The sequence below is a fragment of the Corythoichthys intestinalis genome, chromosome 14 (assembly GCF_030265065.1).
Source record: "Corythoichthys intestinalis isolate RoL2023-P3 chromosome 14, ASM3026506v1, whole genome shotgun sequence".
NCBI lineage: Eukaryota > Metazoa > Chordata > Actinopteri > Syngnathiformes > Syngnathidae > Corythoichthys > Corythoichthys intestinalis.
This window is the reverse complement of record NC_080408.1, coordinates 11198985-11216539: the sequence shown is the minus strand read 5'-3', so window position 1 is coordinate 11216539 and position 17555 is coordinate 11198985. Positions and strand designations below refer to the sequence as shown.

Here is a 17555-nt window from a genome sequence, read left to right as displayed (position 1 = left end):
ACCATGCTTGACTATAGGCATTACACACTTTGTACTCCTCACCTGGTACCGCCACACATGTTCGAGACCATCGGAACCAAAAAATTAATCTTCAACTCATCAGACGATACGACATGGTTCCAGTAATCCATGTGCTATGTTGACATGTCTTCCGCAAACTGTTTGCGGGCTTTGTTGTGCACCATCCTCAGAAGAGGCTTCCTCCTGGGGTGACAGCCATGTACACCAATTTGATGTAGAGTGCGGCGTATGGTCTGAGCACTAACAGGCTGACCCGCTACCTCTTCAATCTCTGCAGCAATTCTGACAACACTCCTGCGACGATCTTTCAAAGAAAGCATTTGGATGTGACGCTCAGCACGTGTACTCAGCTTCTTTGGACGACCAACCCGTGGCCTGTTCTGAGTTGACCCTGCTGTTTTAAAACGCTGGATGATCTTAGACACTCTGTTGTAGCTCAGTTTCAGGGTGTTAGAACTCTTCTTGTAGCCTTGGCCATCTTCATGTAGCGCAACCATACCTATTTTAAGGTCCTCAGAGAGTTCTTTGCCATGTTGGAACTTTCATGACCGGTATGAGAGAGACACTTGCTCCCTATGTACACCTGGACCTAGTGCCACTAAGGAGTCACATGACATTTTGGAGGGAAAATGACAAGGGGTACTCAATTTGGACATTTAGGGATGTAGTTTCTAAGGGGTCTACTCACTTTTGTTGCCAGGGGTTTAGATATTAAGGGCTATATTTGAAGTTATTTTGAGGGGAAAATACATTAACTCTATTACAGATAAGCTGCACACAGATTACTTTTCATTGTGTCAAAGTGTCATTTTGTCAGTGTTGTCCAATGAAAAGATATACTTAAATATCTGCAGAAATGCAAGGGGTGTACTCACTTTTGTGATACACGGTAAGTGTTAATAATTTCACACATAAGTCGCACCTCTGGTTACCCTACGAAAAAAAAAACTGCGGTTTATCATCAGAAAAATACTGTATTTTCTTTAATGCTTTAAAAAAAAGCATTTTAATTGACTAAATTTAGGGCTGAATGAATGTGTCAAATATTAAAAGGTCTCCTGATCTTGTAAATACTCAGGAGCATGATTAAAGAATGATGTGGCATACAACGTGATTTCATAATTGAGTTGTGATTTCAGTAATCAAAAACCTTATTAGCAACTGAAAGAAGTGACACAGGTAAACTCATAATTAATCAAGATTTAATTGCAACATTAAATCTGCAGACACTCTCAAATCCATTACCAAAGCACAAAACGATACTGAGAAACCAAAATAAACGGACTATCATAATAATAATGCTAAAAACATGAGGTGAAATTATATTTTTTTGATTAAATAAATGAGTATGTTACTTGTCAATCACACTAGAGCAGCACAGCCCAAACTTAAAGGACAGTCCACTATACTGCAGTTCACAAGTGTTAATCTACAGTACATTAAACAAATTCAGTCAAAAGTGCATCTGACACATGCGTTTAAGTGGCGGGAATCTGCGGCAGGCCGAACTCGTCCACCAAGACGCCATCCTTCAAATACAAGAAACATTTGAGTTTACCTTTCAAGAGAAAAAAAGTAATACATAGCTAAATCACAGCTGATTGCCGTCCTGACCTTGTTTGTTTTGCTTTCTCCGGGCATGCCCTCAGGAATGGAGGGAGCGGCCGAGGCCTCGTCCAAGTAAGAACTGTCATCGTCCAGCAGCAATTCGTCACCCAGCGCATCCAACTCTTACAAAACACAAAAATACTGTCGTAAAACTAAGCGAAAGAGCATTCAAATAAAATCTTACTTTATTTCAGACATCACTGTAATCCACTGTTCAGAATTTCGAACTAAACTCACGATTTTGGGCTTGTGGATTCATATGTGGCCAAAACCGTCCTCAACCTCAACAGGTCAGGCAAGTAGAAAAACTAAGCGCCTGCGTCCGAGATATAAATACCTGGATGAGCACTAACTATCTTCTACTTAACCCTGAAAAGACAGAAGTCCTTATAATAGGCCCGAAAAGTGTTAGAGACTCTTTATCTGCCCAGATAGTCACTCTGGACAATGTAAGTGTAGCCTCCAGCGCCACAGTTAAAAACCTAGGAATTTTATTTGACCCTGACTTATCGTTTAAAGCACACATTAAACAAACCTGTAGAACAGCTTTCTTTCACCTGCGCAACATCGCCAAAATTAGAAATATTTTATCTAAAAGCGATGCAGAAAAATTAATTCACGCGTTCGTTACATCGAGATTGGATTACTGTAACTCCCTACTTGCAGCTTGTCCTAAAAGCTCTCTAAAAGGTCTTCAGCTAGTCCAAAACGCAGCAGCAAGACTTTTAACAGGAACCAATAGAAGAGAGCACATCACCCCTGTGCTCCAGGCACTTCACTGGCTTCCAGTCGAGTTTAGAATTAAATTTAAAATACTCCTTCTTACATTTAAGACCATTAATGGGTTGGGGCCATCTTATCTCACCGATGCTCTGGTTCCATACCGCCCCAACAGAACACTCCGATCTCAGAATGCAGGTCTACTGGTAGTTCCCAGAGTTTATAAAAGTACTGTCGGAGCTAGAGCCTTTAGCCACCAAGCCCCTGTTTTATGGAATCAGCTTCCAGCTAGCATTAAAGAAGCTGAGACAGTCTGCACATTTAAGATTAGATTAAAAACGTTCCTATTCGACAAAGCTTATGGTTAGGCTAGTTGAAGTCGGAGTAGACTCACTGTTTAGTCTAAGCTGCACTAGAAGCTATAATGCTGGGGGCAGTACAGCAGCTGAGTTCTATCTCCTTTTCTTACTCTACCTACTACTTGTCTTACTTTATTTCTATTTTCCAATGTTAATATCTAGTTGTCTAGTCTCTTCATCACTAGTCACCCGGTGTCCCCTTTCCCCCCTCCCCTCTGGGGAGGGGCTATTTTTCAGCTGCAGCCTCCTGACTGTCCGGACCCCTGGCTGGATAGACGTCCTCGCTGCTACCCCCGTCTCACCTGACTAGAGGGACCTCTTCATGCTCCTTTACTCCACTGTATTTTTACGGACTATAATTTTGCTTGCTAATTCTCATTAGCCGTTCTGGGATTCCTGTCTATCCGTCCTGGGAGTGGATCTCTCCTGACTGTGGTACTCCCCAAGGTTTCTCATTTTTCTCCCAATTGACTCTGGAGTTTTTGGAGTTTTTCCTTGCCGGCATGGAGGGTCTTAAGGATAGGGGATACCCAGGACTTGAACTGTATCTATTCATCTTTGTTGCTTCATTTCTAATTGTGTATCATATTGCCTCTGTAAAGTCCTTTGAGACCTCTGTTGTGATTGAGGGCTATACAACTAAAATTGAATTGAATTGAATTGAACTTTCACAAAGAAAATACGCTAATTTGGCTCCTATTTCTTTTATTTCAGATGCATTACTCAGGGTTCGTACACCTTTTTCATGGCCAAATTCAAGCACTTTTTAGGGACTTGCAAGACCAATTTTCCAGTTTCTCCAGTACTTTTTAAACATCCCAATGTTTCGTTTTTTAACGATGAACAAATAAAACATGGTGCCTTATCGCAAGTACGCACAAACGTACCAAAATGTTCTAGGTTCGAGAAATTTAGTTTGAAAGGTGCTGATTCTGAAAACTTGTGGAAGAGTGTTAGCGCATCCAAGAGGTGCTGGCGTAGTGATAGCATGCTGTTCGATGGACAGAGACGCATTAGTCACGGCCGAGGAAACCTTGATAAATGTGCTTTCTTGAAGTCCGTGACACTCGAAAACTGTCTCTCTCCAATTGCTAAGCTGAATGATTTCTATATATGAATTTAAAATTAAGACTTTGCTTGTAAAATGCTGTCTATAAAAGTTGTAAAAAAAAAAAAAAAAAAAAAAAAAAATGAACAAAAATATTTTTATAATGGGTCAAAATTATGTTTCGAACACATCATGTGACTAGCACCTTAGAGATCATTAGGTCATTGCTTTGCTCAGCCAACACCACCTGAGGACAGTAAATGCAAGATGGAAATACGTAATTTTTGGAGTACCATATTCAATGGACGACGATCTTGGCGAAAAGCATAGCAGTCCTAAGCAGCCTGATTTAGAATTCCCATCAAAAATGATGGAAAACAAAACAAAAAAAACAACTAATTTTCAACGTATGATTATTAATATACCTGGCTGGAATATTCAGTCAAAAAAACGCACGCTCACAAACGCACAGCTGGGATGCCTGTATGTACGAGCATAGGCAAATGTACTTTACGAACATTAATCTTGTAAGTTAATTTTATTGCTGACATTGCGGTTCGGGGTCATCAACATGATTTGTGCTTCCTGCCACAAAAGTCAAACTCATCCTATGATCTCGATGTCCGTTAGTGTGGAACTGTAGTTCAAAACAACAAAAAACTAATCTGTTCTTGCCGAAACTAGTGAAGCTCTTTATAAGGCTATTACAATCTTTCCTACTCCCTAAAATAAGATAAGTAGCTGTTTTCTTGTGTAACAAGGATAGTTGATCGAGAACCAGGCAAGTAGGCAGAGTTCTAGCGGCGACGAAGCCGAGCGAAGTGGCCATCAGCCAAATTAAAGGGCAACTGGCACAGGAAGGTGTGGAGTTTGTGTAAAAAATGTGACAAAAATAGGAACTAGCCGTGTGAGAAAAGTATTGTACTAAACCACAGCAAATGCACATGTATACATTTAAATACTACTCTATTTCTATCCAGCACAGTTATCTATATCAGGGGTTTTCAACCCAGTCCTCAAGGCACACTGTGGGTCCTGGTTTTTGTTCCAGCCGATCCAGCAGAGACAGTTGAACCAATGAGGCTTCTGCTAAAACAAGCCACACCTGACTGCAATCAACTGATTGCACTTGTAAAACACCAGATTGGGGAAAAAGTGTTGTCATCTTGTTTGGTAAGAATGAAATCCTGCACCCACAGTGTGCCTTAGTGGAATAGGTTGGGAACCCCTGATCTATATCAACTGTTAATACTATACCTATTACAGAACTACATTAAGCCATAGATATTTAAAAAAAAAAAAAAAAAAAAAAAATCATTGAATTCCGATGAGAGAAAAAAAATCTACAGAAATGAAGCATCATTCGTCTGAAAGAGCACGGGTATCCTCTACAGGAGAAAACATATTTCCTATAATAAAAAAAGCTGGGAGAGAGGTTAAAACCCGTGCTTTCGAGTCAAGTTGACCTTTAACTGAAATTATGTCAATTGTTTCTGCTACGTTTGTGCTGCAATTGTTTTTAGATATTTACAATTCTTCTATAGGTCAATCTGAGGGCAACCAGCCCCACATTTTGATATAAAACGGCTAAAAGTGGTGTCAAATGTTTGTGTTTCATTTGTGCCGTAAAGTTTTTCGCTTGTACTGAAACAGTTTTGGAGATATTCTACTTTTAATTTGTAGTGATAATGTCATTCAGCCCCCATCTATGGCGGAATGGAACCGCAATGGTGCCATTTGTTTATGCTGAAAAAATTTTGATTGACATAATTGTTACATAAATTTGCATTAAATGTAGGGCCACCTCACAGAGGTGCTAAACTGCCTTCAGTACCTGCTTCCAGATCATCCTCATCAATATCAGGTGTGCCGTAACTGCGACTTAGGGCCTCCTGAACCTCGCTGGCGTCCTCCATCATGTCCTCCAGTTGGTCCTGCAGATCCTGAAATATCAAGAGAAGAAATAATAGACATTCTGATGAACAGCGACAGATTGATAGAGGGAACTGCTAGTCAGGCATGTAGATGTACATCGATCTGGTCGAGTTTGACATCCTTGTAAGCTTTTTTCATCTCTTTGGCTCCAGTCTTCATGGCCTCCACCTGGCAAAAAGCACAACAAGTGTGATGTCAAACTTTGATAGCACAGATAATGGAATGGTACAAGCCAAGACAATTGTTTACTGTGGACTTGGTGTCCTTCAGCGTCTGAATGGTGTAGTTGGCCTGCTCCATGTTGAAGGACTGTTGAGACAGCTGTTCTTTCTGACCCTCATACCTGTGCAACAGCAAAAAAAAAAAAAAAAAAAAAACCACAACGGAACCACACACTAGTCACGTGCTTCGAACTGTGCTGCCGTTTTGGTTAGCAAGTTCAACCCAAAAAAGGCAGGCTCAACCACACCTTAGGCAAAAGTGTACTTTGTGTGCAGACTCACATTCTCTTTTGCTTCAGCACTCGCATGGCTTTCTGCTTCACCATGTTCTACAAAGACAGGATAAGGAAAATAAAGGTCACATCTGCTGTATTTCAGTTTGACTGACTGCCATTTTGCATTTTCCCCACTTTGGAAGGTCCGTCTCTCATCTTTTTCATCTGCTCCTTGTATTTGAAGAGTTCTGCGTCCAGCCTGCTGATCTTCTTCTCGATAGACTCTGCCCTGGCGTCCACCTGAAACATAAGAACGTTAGAAATGTTGGAATAACAAACGTCTTACTTCTTCCCATAATATTTGAATGGCTCCTGGGATAACTTGATACAAACAAAAATGGCTTCCTCACTTCTAGCTACTGATTGTTATTAGACAATGTCTTTACAGCAGGGTGGTCAGATCATCATTAAATCACTTTAAGAGCATACAAACAACATAGTTGTGAGAGTTCACTTTCAATTAAATGTGACAAATAAGCTTAAGTAGTTAGCACGAAGTAAAATAGCCGCTCTACTAGCTACATAACGGTATTCATAACAAATAACAGTACTTCGGAGGTTACCAGGAACTACTTACATTGCCGATGCAGTCCGAAAGATTCGGAGGAGGAGTTTTTGGTTTACCACGTCCGAATATTCTGTTCATTTTTGACGAGAAAAATACGTAAACGTGGTGTAATAACACAATATTGTTAAACGCGAAAAGATTTCCCCATTGAAAACACCCGGAAGTGAGAGGCGGGGTAAAACCTTGTGATTGGTTGGCGAGAGTAGAGCTAGCCAATGAGCGTTTACGTATGTTAACGTCGTGCCGCTTATTGTCCGATTTGGCTTTGTTTGACGTGAACACTGAAAAGGGTCCTTACATTTTTTATCGTTCTTACCGGAAAATAACGAAGCTGCCTTAGTGAAACATTTTAAAATCACGGATTTTTAACAGTTATTAATTTACAGTGTGCCCCAACCTCCTTTGTTTTAGAGGTGGATGATATCCTAAGCAAAACAACAACAAAACTTTTTTTTCAACAAATGACACAATTTGATGTTCTTGGATTTTTTTCCGTTTTCATTTAACAATTACATTTCACTGTGGCAGGGAGAAACATGGGTTTGCAATTGGAAGCGTTTTGAATATGCGATTTAGAATGATGTAATCAGTGGCAGAACTAATTTGAACAGGGCCTGGGGCCCTGGGGCGATAAATATGAACGGGCCCCCCAAAGTGAACGCCCAGCGCAGTGGTTCTTAACCTTGCTAAAGGTAGCGAACCCCCTTTTTTTTTTTTTTAATTATTATTATTATTTTTTAAAACAAATTCAAAACCTAGAAAGCTAAGTGAATTCCTGTTCAAATTTCTTCCAGCTTTCAAATTTACTACAAATAATTTTGTCTTTAGCTGTTGATTTTCACACTGCACTGGAAAATGAACCTTCTTTTGTTCTGATTTTATTGCCGCATCCTTGCGACAATACAGTGTATCACAAAAGTGAATACACCCCTCGCTTTTCTGCGGATATTTAAGTATATCTTTGAATTAGGGCAGTCAAAATTATCACGTTAACGGGCGGTAATTATTTTTTTCAATTAATCACGTTAAAATATTTGACGCAATTAACGCACATGCCCCGCTCAGATTAAAATGATAGCAGTGTAATGTCCGCTTGTTACTTGTTACCTGTTTTTTTTTTTTTGGTTTGGCGCACTCTGCTGGCGCTTGGGTCTAAATGATTTTATGGGTTTGGGGAGTGAGCATGGTGTAATGACATAAAAAATGGCGAGCTACTAGTTTATTTTTTGATTGAAAATTTTACAAATGTTAATAAAACGAAAACATTAAGAGGGGTTTTAATACAAAATTTGTATAACTTGTACTAACATTTATCTTTTAAGAACTACAAGTTTTTTTTTATCCATGGATCGCTTTAAGAGAATGTTAATAATGTTAATGGCATCTTGTTGATATATTGTCATAATAAACAAATACCGTACTTATGTACCGTATGTTGAATGTATACATCCGTCTAGTTTCTTATCTTTTCATTCCAACAATAATTTACAGAAAAATATGGCATATTTTATAAATGGTTTGAATTGCGATTAATTCATTTTTAAGCTGTAATTAACTCGCTGAAAAATCTTAATCGTTTGACAGCCCTACTTTTAATGGGACAACACTGACAAAATGACACTTTGACACAATGAAAAGTAGTCTGTGTGCAGCTTATATAATAGAGTTCATTTATTTTCCCCTCAAAGTAACTCAAAATATAGCCATTAATATGTAAACCCCTGGCAACAAAAGTGAGTACACCCCTTTGAAAAAACGTACATCCCTCAATGTTCTAATTGAGTACTGCTTGTTATTTTCCCTCCAAAACGTCATGTGACTAGTTACAGGAGGCTTCATCTGAGGCTTGCTCACCGAACCCCAGTTAAGAACCACTGCTCCAGCGTGTGGGGGTCCTCATGGATAATTATTCGGAGGCCCTTCAAGATGATGGTCCAATGTGTGGGGTGGGGGTGGTGCTAAATTTTCTACAGGCCTCTCCAGACAACCAGCTGAGCAGGAGTAGGGGTTGGCTTGTTTAGAGATATTTTAACATTTAAACATTATATTCCAGCTCTTTACCAGCTCATCTTACCTTTCTGTTCGACTCTCCCCTCGCCCGACGACCACGCCCCATTTATGCCCGCACACTGGGCCCCCTCAAGGTCTGAGTGCGGCAGGAGGGGGGGGGGTATACCTTAACATTTAAACACTATATCACAGCTTCGTGCATCATCCTACATTTTTTGCTTGACCCTCCCCTCGCCCAACCACGCCCCCTTTATGTCCGGGCCTGGGTGCCGCCGAACAATCAGCACCCCCTTAAACTCCGCCTCTGGATATAATATTTATTGCATTCAACATTTGACAATTATTATCATTCCAGTATATAAATTAAATATTGCGTTTCCAGTCATAACTGCATATTTTTTCCAAAATGGCTGAAGGAATAGTATCTTTTCTCGTATTTACTGTTTGACTGTTTGTATTACTCTAACGTACCCAATATAAAATAAATAGCATTTATATCATAGTTTAAGGAAAACAAGCAGAATATATTTGACATAGGGCATAAGAGATACATGACGCCTTCTGACCACGGAAGCCCATCGCGTGCGTCATGCAGCTGACTAAGCAAGATTGACGCTGACTACCAGGTGATAGGCAAGACATCTATAAGCTCACGTCTGCAACACCAAATCCCGCAAACAGCTCTTCAGGACAGTCCAAAACAAATGGCGGGACGTCCTGTCCTATAATAAACACTGGCTCTATATCCAACTGATAACATGACTGATAAGACTCCAAGCGCCCTATGACGCTGAGGCGGTCAAAATCTCCCACTCCGGTTGCCTCAGTAACGGTGACTAAGCAACTGTGACGCACGAACTAAACAGCCCAAACTGCGATAGAAGGTACTCTTAAACAACGCCCAAACACACCCTTCTTCCTGCCCGCAGCCCGCCCCACGAGAGCTTTCAAAAAGACAGTGTTTAACTAATCGTTGTCATTTTTTCTCAAGAATCTCTTGTTGACTTGTTGTTGAGTTAATTATCGAGGGTTGATTGAATATTTGCTTGATTGTTTGAATATTTGCTTGTGCTCATACATACCTAATACATACATAATACATATTGCCATATTTTTTTCTTATCGATATAACCAGTAAATGATTATTGTTTGCTATACTAGGTTGTAGTATAATATTTAAGTGTTACAAAGAGTAAAGAGGGTCGGGATGACAACTGCCTTGCTTCATGGCCATCATTGCGTAACTAGACCTTCCGGCAAATCTACAGCACCTGGCGTCTGGACTTCCATCTAGACCTTCGAGGACAATTTTCCATTCGAGGACATCTTCCATGGCCGCAGCATTGCATAACTGAAGTGTCTGGGTCATTCTGACCATTTTTTACCTGTGCCCTTGCTTACACACGTGTATTTAGTTAGTTCCACCTACAGCCTCACACATAACCAACCAAAATCACATGGGTGTCTCCAGCTTGCTTTCCCCCTCCCTTCAGGGTGGCACCCTTTCTGTGTTAGGACAAACCCCTAATAAAAAGAGCAAGGAGGGTTTTTCCTTAGATCAATTTTGGTGACTATACAGTGTAATCTAGCATTCCTCTGTCTTAGTCCCTCTTTGCTCTCCTTGGCCAAGAAAACTGAATGTCTTCTCTCCTTATTTTTGGGTAATTTTACAAATGTCTACCTAAGGGTCTATTTTTGAACTTGACACTTGTTATATGGCTACCCTGGAAACAGTCTGCATTCTTGCCTGGGTCCGTTGAATTTTTGCCTTACCGTTTGATCGCTGTCGACATAAATAAATTGTCAAGTTGTGTTTCGAAGCCTTTTTCCAGCTTTCAAAATGGAGTGAACGCGCGGAGTTAGGCCTTTTGGCCGGGTTGTCGGTTCCCGCCAGCCCGGGTCGTTGGAGCTGCGCCAGCGCGGGTCCCGCAACCTGGCTAAAAGGTCAGATTCCTTAATGGCCAACACATAAACATGAAAATGAACATTAAATGGCATACACTACATATCTGGCATACTAAATTCATTGTAGATATGCATTAATTCATGTAGCTTTTTTTTTTTTGCTTGTTAATTCACTATTTACAGTAATACAATTTTCTATTTTTCCAATGAGAAAATTAAACTGAAAAGGTTGTATGTAAATGACTCAGTATATTTTTGCAGATTAAAACCAGATTTGTTTATGGGGGAGTTTGTACTCTGTGTAAAAACGATTCAGCCATACAAAAAAAAAGTTATATAGAAAGAACTTTCAACTTTGGTTTAGAATTTTTTGAATTTTTTGATATTTCAAGTGTCATCATCATTATCATGATCAACTGAAGTACATCTTTTTTCCTTCAAGGCCAAACAACAGAAGGGGATAAAAGTAAATGAGAAAAGTGCTTTGCAGAGTGGTGTCACCATGGAAACGCAGCATCTTTGTGTCTCAGGTGAATCTCTCTTGGTTATTGACAATGAACATGGTTAGAACTCTGATCGCTGACCATAAAATGGATGAGTCAATCACAAAGCACAGATTTATTGTTGCTAATATAGCACGGTCACATCGATCAAGCAACAAGAGCAACAAGTTCAATATACTGTAGACAGTTACAATGTATCTTAAATTATGTCACAATATGAAACAGATCAAAAATGATTGTGTGTTGTACTACAAATAGGAAAATGTTTCCCTGGTCCACCTACACTATATAGAAGAGATTAGCCAGCATTCATGAAGCACTAGAATGCAAACATATCCAATTTTAGTATTGCACATTTTAATATGATTATTTGATATCTAAAATATTTTCTCCTCAAACTTTTAAATTTTGCAGGCAGCGGTAGCCAAAGATATTGTTTTTTGTGCACCCCACCCAATTCTAAAATAAAATAATAAAACCTCAGAAAAGCAACATTCAAGCCACACCCACTTCTAATATAGCATAGTAAACATATCTATGTGATTGTTATATCATAATTTATCTTCCATGTTGTTTGGTTCTATTAGCATAGATATGGCCTATGACAAGGAAAAAACAGTAGCAGTATGAATAAGAAAACATTTCTTAAAATCACACTACTGCTTTTGGATATATTTATTAGAATGTGTTTTTACCCTGTTCGTATTTTGCAACCCTCTTCCACAGCAGTTAAGAGTGATGTGTTTTTTTTTTTTCTTCTTCTGAGAAGCAACACAGAAAAAAAAAATGCATGTACAGTGGGGAAAATATGTATTTAGTCAACCACTAATTGTGCAAGTTTTCCCACTTGAAAGTATTAGAGAGGCCTGTAGTTGTCAACATGGTTAAACCTCAACCATGAGAGACAGAATGTGGAAAAAAAACAGAAAATCACATTGTTTGAATTTTAAAGAATTTATTTGCAAGTCATGGTGGAAAATAAGTATGTGGTCATTACCAAAAGTTCATCTCAATACTTTGTTTTTGCCATTTGTTGGCAATAACAGAGGCCAAACATTTTCTGTAACTCTTCGCAAGCTTTTCACACACTGTTGCTGGTATTTTGGCCCATTCCTCTATGCAGATCTCCTCTAGAGCAGTGATGTTTTGGGGCTGTCATTGGGCAACACGGGCTTTCAAATCCCTCCATAGATTTTATATGGGGTTGAGATCTGGACACTGGCTAGGCCACTCCAGGACCTTGAAATGCTTCTTACGAAGCCACTCCTTTGTTGCCCTGGCTGTGTGTTTGGGGTCATTGTCATGCTGAAAGACCCAGCCATGTCTCATCTTCAATGCCCTTTCTGATGGAAGGAGATTTTCACTCAAAATCTCTCAATACATGGCGCCATTCATTTTTTCCTTTACACAGATCAGTCGTCCTGGTGCCTTTGCAGAAAAACAGCCCCAAAGCATGATGTTTCCACCCCCATGCTTCACAGTGGGTATGGTGTTCTTCGGATGCAACTCAGTATTCTTTCTCCTCCAAACAAGAGAACCTGTGTTTCTACCAAAAAGTTCTATTTTGGTTTCATCTGACCATAACACATTCTCCCAGTCCTCTTCTGGATCATCCAAATGCTCTCTAGCGAACCGCAGACAGTGCTGGACGATTACTGGCTTCAGCAGGGGGACACGTCTGGAAGTAAAGGATTTGAGTCCCTGGCGGCGCATTGTGTTACTGATAGTAGCCTTTGTTACTGTGGTCCCAGCTCTCTGTAGGTCATTCACTAGGTCCCCCCGTGTGGTTCTGGGATTTTTGCTCACCGTTCTTGTTATCATTTTAACACCACGGGGTGAGATCTTGCACGGAGCCCCAGATCGAGGGAGATTATCAGTGGTCTTGTATGTCTTCCATTTTCTAATAATTGCTCCCACAGTTGATTTCCTTACACCAAGCGTTTTACTTATTGCAGATTCAGTCTTCCCAGCCTGGTGCAGGTCTACAATTTTGTCTCTGGTGTCCTTCGACAGCTCTTTGGTCTTGGCAATAGTGGAGCTTGGAGTGCGACTGACTGAGGTAGTGGACAGGGGTCTTTTATACCGATAATGAGTTAAAACAGGTGCCATTAGTACAGGTAACGAGTGGAGCCTCGTTAGACCTCGTAAGAAGTTAGACCTCTTTAAAAACCAGAAATCTTGCTTGTTTGTAGGTGACCAAATACTTATTTTCCACTCTAATTTGGAAATAAATTATTTAAAAATCAAACAATGTGATTTTCTGTTTTTTTTTTTTCCACATTCTGTCTCTCATGGTTGAGGTTTACCCATGTTGACAATTACCGGCCTCTCTAATCTTTTCAAGTTGGAGAACTTGCACAATTGGTGGTTGACTAAATACTTATTTGCCCCACTGTATTTGCCTAAACAATGCCAGACAAGACATTTACTAGAGAGGAACTTTCTATATTTACACCTTAAATATACCTGCAGGTGTAAGCTTTGCAGATGGCCATGAAAGCTCTGCAGGTGGTGAGTTTTGCAGGAAACAATGGTGACACATGATGCTATTCAGTGTCATATCAAAGCTAATTACAGCCACCACTGCAAATTCAGAGGTATCTACAATATCTAAGGAGCAGTGTTTCACTTGATCCATTCACTTTTTAACCTAGTGAAGTAAAAACACCACTTGAGAAAATGCATCTACTGTATAATACAAGCGGAGCACTATGGATGAGATTTACAAGCAGACCAGTGTGGTGAAATCACAAGTTATGGAACACAATGACATCACCACCAACATTGTTACATTGCAGAGGGCCACTGGTGAAATCACTAATGGCTGACCACTGCAGTAACAATGAGACCACCCTGAATAATATTACAAGCCTATCACTTTGATGACACCCGAGGCCGGCTGTATGCAGGGGCAAGAGGGGGCAGTGCTCCCTCAAATAAATGTCTTCTCCCCTCAAATGAAAATTTTAGAAGTTGAGGAAGCACATTTTTAATATACTCACAAAATGAATACATTACAAGTCGACAGATTAATCTGCAGTGGTAGGAAAAAAATTTATCGAAAAGGGGACACGAAGACAACATAATATCAGTTGTCTCTCATCTCTCTTTCCTTCCGCTCTGTGTGTATTCACAGGATGGTCGGTGCACGCGCACACTAAAGCGCGCACAGCCTCCAGTAAACATCCAATCACTGTTAGTATGTAAATGAGCCTAGATGTCGCCAGCTAATGTGGTGTCAGATTTCAGCGCACCACGGAGCAGGAAGACTGAGGGGCCGTTTACATGGTGACTATCCAAGAAGACGAAAAATTGAATGTTTGCATTTATATGGTTCCGTCTCCATTCGAACAATGTCGCAATTCCGCATGAAAATGATGTAGTATTCATGCCAGGCCCTAGGGGGCAGTGCTGATTTACAAGGCGACAGCAAATGATGCACTTTGACCTCCTCAGCCCGGAAGACAACATGCACGCCCAAGCCAAGCAATGGCCTTTTCTTTTGTTCAAAAGGCACAAAAATGGAAACATTCAACCTGTTTAAATAAAAAATGTTATAAAAACAGTAAATTAAAGCCGACGTTCCGCCATATTTACTGTTTTTAATGTTTAGTAGCACCGTTGCGCACACCCAATGTGACGTGTACGAGTGCTGACGTTATCGGCGCGGTCCCGCGCCACGGGAGCTTTTGATATGCATGTGGAGCAAGACCCCGCAAGCCTCCGCAATTGAATTCTTCCACTTTGGAGGCAGGATTCCAAGGTTTGCGTCTTTGCCTTCCGTCATCGCCGACGCCATACGAACGCGAGGCCCCTCCGCAACACAGTCATTGCGTCATCGTGTCACAGAGTTACCATGTAAACTGCCCCTGAGTTTTGGCAAAGGGAAATAGGAGACTCTTGTTGTAGAGGGGAGTGGAGTGAAGGGAGATTTTTGAACAGTTGGGTTGCTAACAAAAAAAAAAAAAGCCAAAAAAAAGAATCAAATGTTTTTTCTATCTGTTGTGTTTTAAATATTACCATATTTTCCCGAATATAACGCAAATTTTCCCCCCAAAATCAACTTGTAAAATCATGGTGCGCATTATAAACGGGTACATGGATGGAGACAGAAATATATATATATTATATACACTATATATATATATATATATATATATATATATATATATATATATATGTAAACTAGGGCTGTCAAACGATAAAATTTTTTAATCGAGTTAATTACAGCTTAAAAATTAATTAATCATAATTAATCGCAATTAATCGCAATTCAAACCATCTATAAAATATGCCATATTTTTCTGTAAATTATATATAAATTCTGTAAAATAAATTGTTGGAATGGAAAGATAAGACACAAGATGGATACATACATTCAACATACGGTACATAAGGACTGTAGTGTGCATTTCACTCTACTGTCATTTAAATCTGTATATGCTGTCCTCACTCCGAAGCGTCTACTTTTTCCAAAGCTAGACAGCTAGTGAACGACGCCTTAATAATTAGACTTCTTCCTTTTTCATCTGATTTATTAATAAAATGGCCTCAAACCATTGTCCTCTTTAGACCGTTGTAAAACTACAAAAAAAAAGTACACAAGCATTGCATAAGCAACAACGTTAGCTTAGCACGCTATACAGGTTCACTAAACATAAACAAAAAGTGTCTCATACAAAAAATATAACATTTTGCTTAATATGTACATTCTTTATAACAACCATACTTACGGACAAATCTTGTCCAAGGATCATAAAAGCACAACATTATCAGCCCGAGACGTCGTGCAGCCATATTGAACTGGCAAGAAAACAATAAACCATGTCGCAAAGCGACCACAAGAGTTCGCTGTTGGACAGCACAAAAAGCCTTGCTGTAAAACTTACCAAAAGGCAGAATACCTTCTGAGCGGGACAGGTGCATTAATTGCGTCAAATATTTTAACGTGATTAATTTAAAAAATTAATTACCGCTTGTTAACGCGATAATTTTGACAGCCCTAATATAAACCGATTTTTTTTTTTATTGACACGGCCACGTTGTGTTGAAGAAACGTATGCGGCGATCCGTTGCCGACCATTACGGTATGTGACGTCACCATTTTGTTTCGGTAATTCTTCTCTCTGATCGGCCGAATGATTTCGTCTGTGTTAAATTCTGCTTTCTTCACTCTTCATAAAGCACAGAATTTAGTTTCTTGAACTCGTTTGAGTCAACGTTTTTTGCAGCTCCACAACTCGGACCATAACAAACGTAACAACACAGACTTCCTGTGTGTGTCCGTCAACTATATCTGTCCCTCGGGAAACTCAAACCCAAATAAAAATAGTTCCTATTGTTACTGTCGTGTCGACAGCGATGAGCTCTCTCGGATTTCCGACTTACGTTCTCACTTTCATTTTACCGTATCAATCCATGGAAGAAACATTTATTCATCATGATTAAACAAGCAAGTTATACAGCAGCCTTTAAAAGAAAAGTCACATCTGTTGTGTTTCCTCCTAGATTCTGGTAAGTTGGAGAAGTTGTCAAATCATATTATTAGCGTAAATATTGTCAGTTTATTGTAATGTTTTGAACTACCAATATGCTATGCATGTGCTGTGTTTCACCAGTCAGTAAAATGACATTTCTGTATCTGTACACGAGCTCTGTTTTCTTGTATTCTTCTATTTATTGGTGCTAAAATTAGGGTGCGTGTTATAAACGGGTACAATAATTTCCCCTAGATTTTACAAGTAAATTTGGGGTGCGCATTATACACGGGTGCGCCTTATACTCGGGAAATTACAGTAGTTTGAGCAGTATTGTTTTTTTATTAATATTATTCATAAGACTACCTTTCAGTTCTAAGGTTACAATTTATTTGAGAATTAGGTCTTTCAGTTAAGATATATCTTATATATACAATGCCTTGCAAAAGTATTCGGCCCCCTTGAATCTTGCAACCTTTTGCCACATTGCAGGCTTCAAACATAAAGATATGAAATTGAATTTTTTTGTCAAGAATCAACAACAAGTGGGACACAATCGTGAAGTGGAACAACATCTATTGGATAATTTAAACTTTTTTAACAAATAAAAAACTGAAAAGTGGGGCGTGCAATATTATTCGGCCCCTTTACTTTCAGTGCAGAAAACTCACTCCAGAAGTTCAGTGAGGATCTCTGAATGATCCAATGTTGTCCTAAATGACCGATGATGATAAATGGAATCCACCTGTGTGTAATCAAGTCTCCGTATAAATGCACCTGCTCTGTGATAGTCTCAGGGTTCTGTTTAAAGTGCAGAGAGCATTATGAAAACCAAGGAACACACCAGGCAGGTCCGAGATACTGTTGTGGAGAAGTTTAAAGCCGGATTTGGATACAAAAAGGTT

The 17555-nt window shown here is 39.6% G+C and overlaps 1 protein-coding gene across 1 annotated transcript; it reads right to left on the bottom strand.

Annotated features, from left to right (window-relative positions):
• Positions 1-1206: 1206 nt before the first annotated feature.
• chmp5a (charged multivesicular body protein 5a) lies at positions 1207-6935 on the bottom strand. Its single transcript, XM_057857470.1, has 8 exons — positions 6765-6935; positions 6323-6427; positions 6195-6241; positions 5941-6034; positions 5788-5859; positions 5591-5699; positions 1636-1751; positions 1207-1550 (listed from the first exon to the last, which is right to left on the bottom strand). Exons 1-8 carry the CDS (start codon positions 6831-6833, stop codon positions 1500-1502), a joined length of 663 nt encoding a protein of 220 aa, XP_057713453.1. The 5' UTR covers positions 6834-6935; the 3' UTR covers positions 1207-1499.
• Between the last annotated feature and the right edge of the window lie 10620 nt (positions 6936-17555).

Coding starts and splice junctions, on each gene's coding strand:
- chmp5a (XM_057857470.1), bottom strand. CDS start 6,833: ATGAACAGAATATTCGGACGTGGTAAACCAAAAACTCCTCCTCCGAAT. Junction 5,860..5,940: donor TGAAGGACACCAAGTCCACA/GTAAACAATTGT, acceptor GCTTTTTGCCAG/GTGGAGGCCATGAAGACTGG. Junction 1,752..5,590: donor TGAGGATGATCTGGAAGCAG/GTACTGAAGGCA, acceptor GTGTTTTGTAAG/AGTTGGATGCGCTGGGTGAC.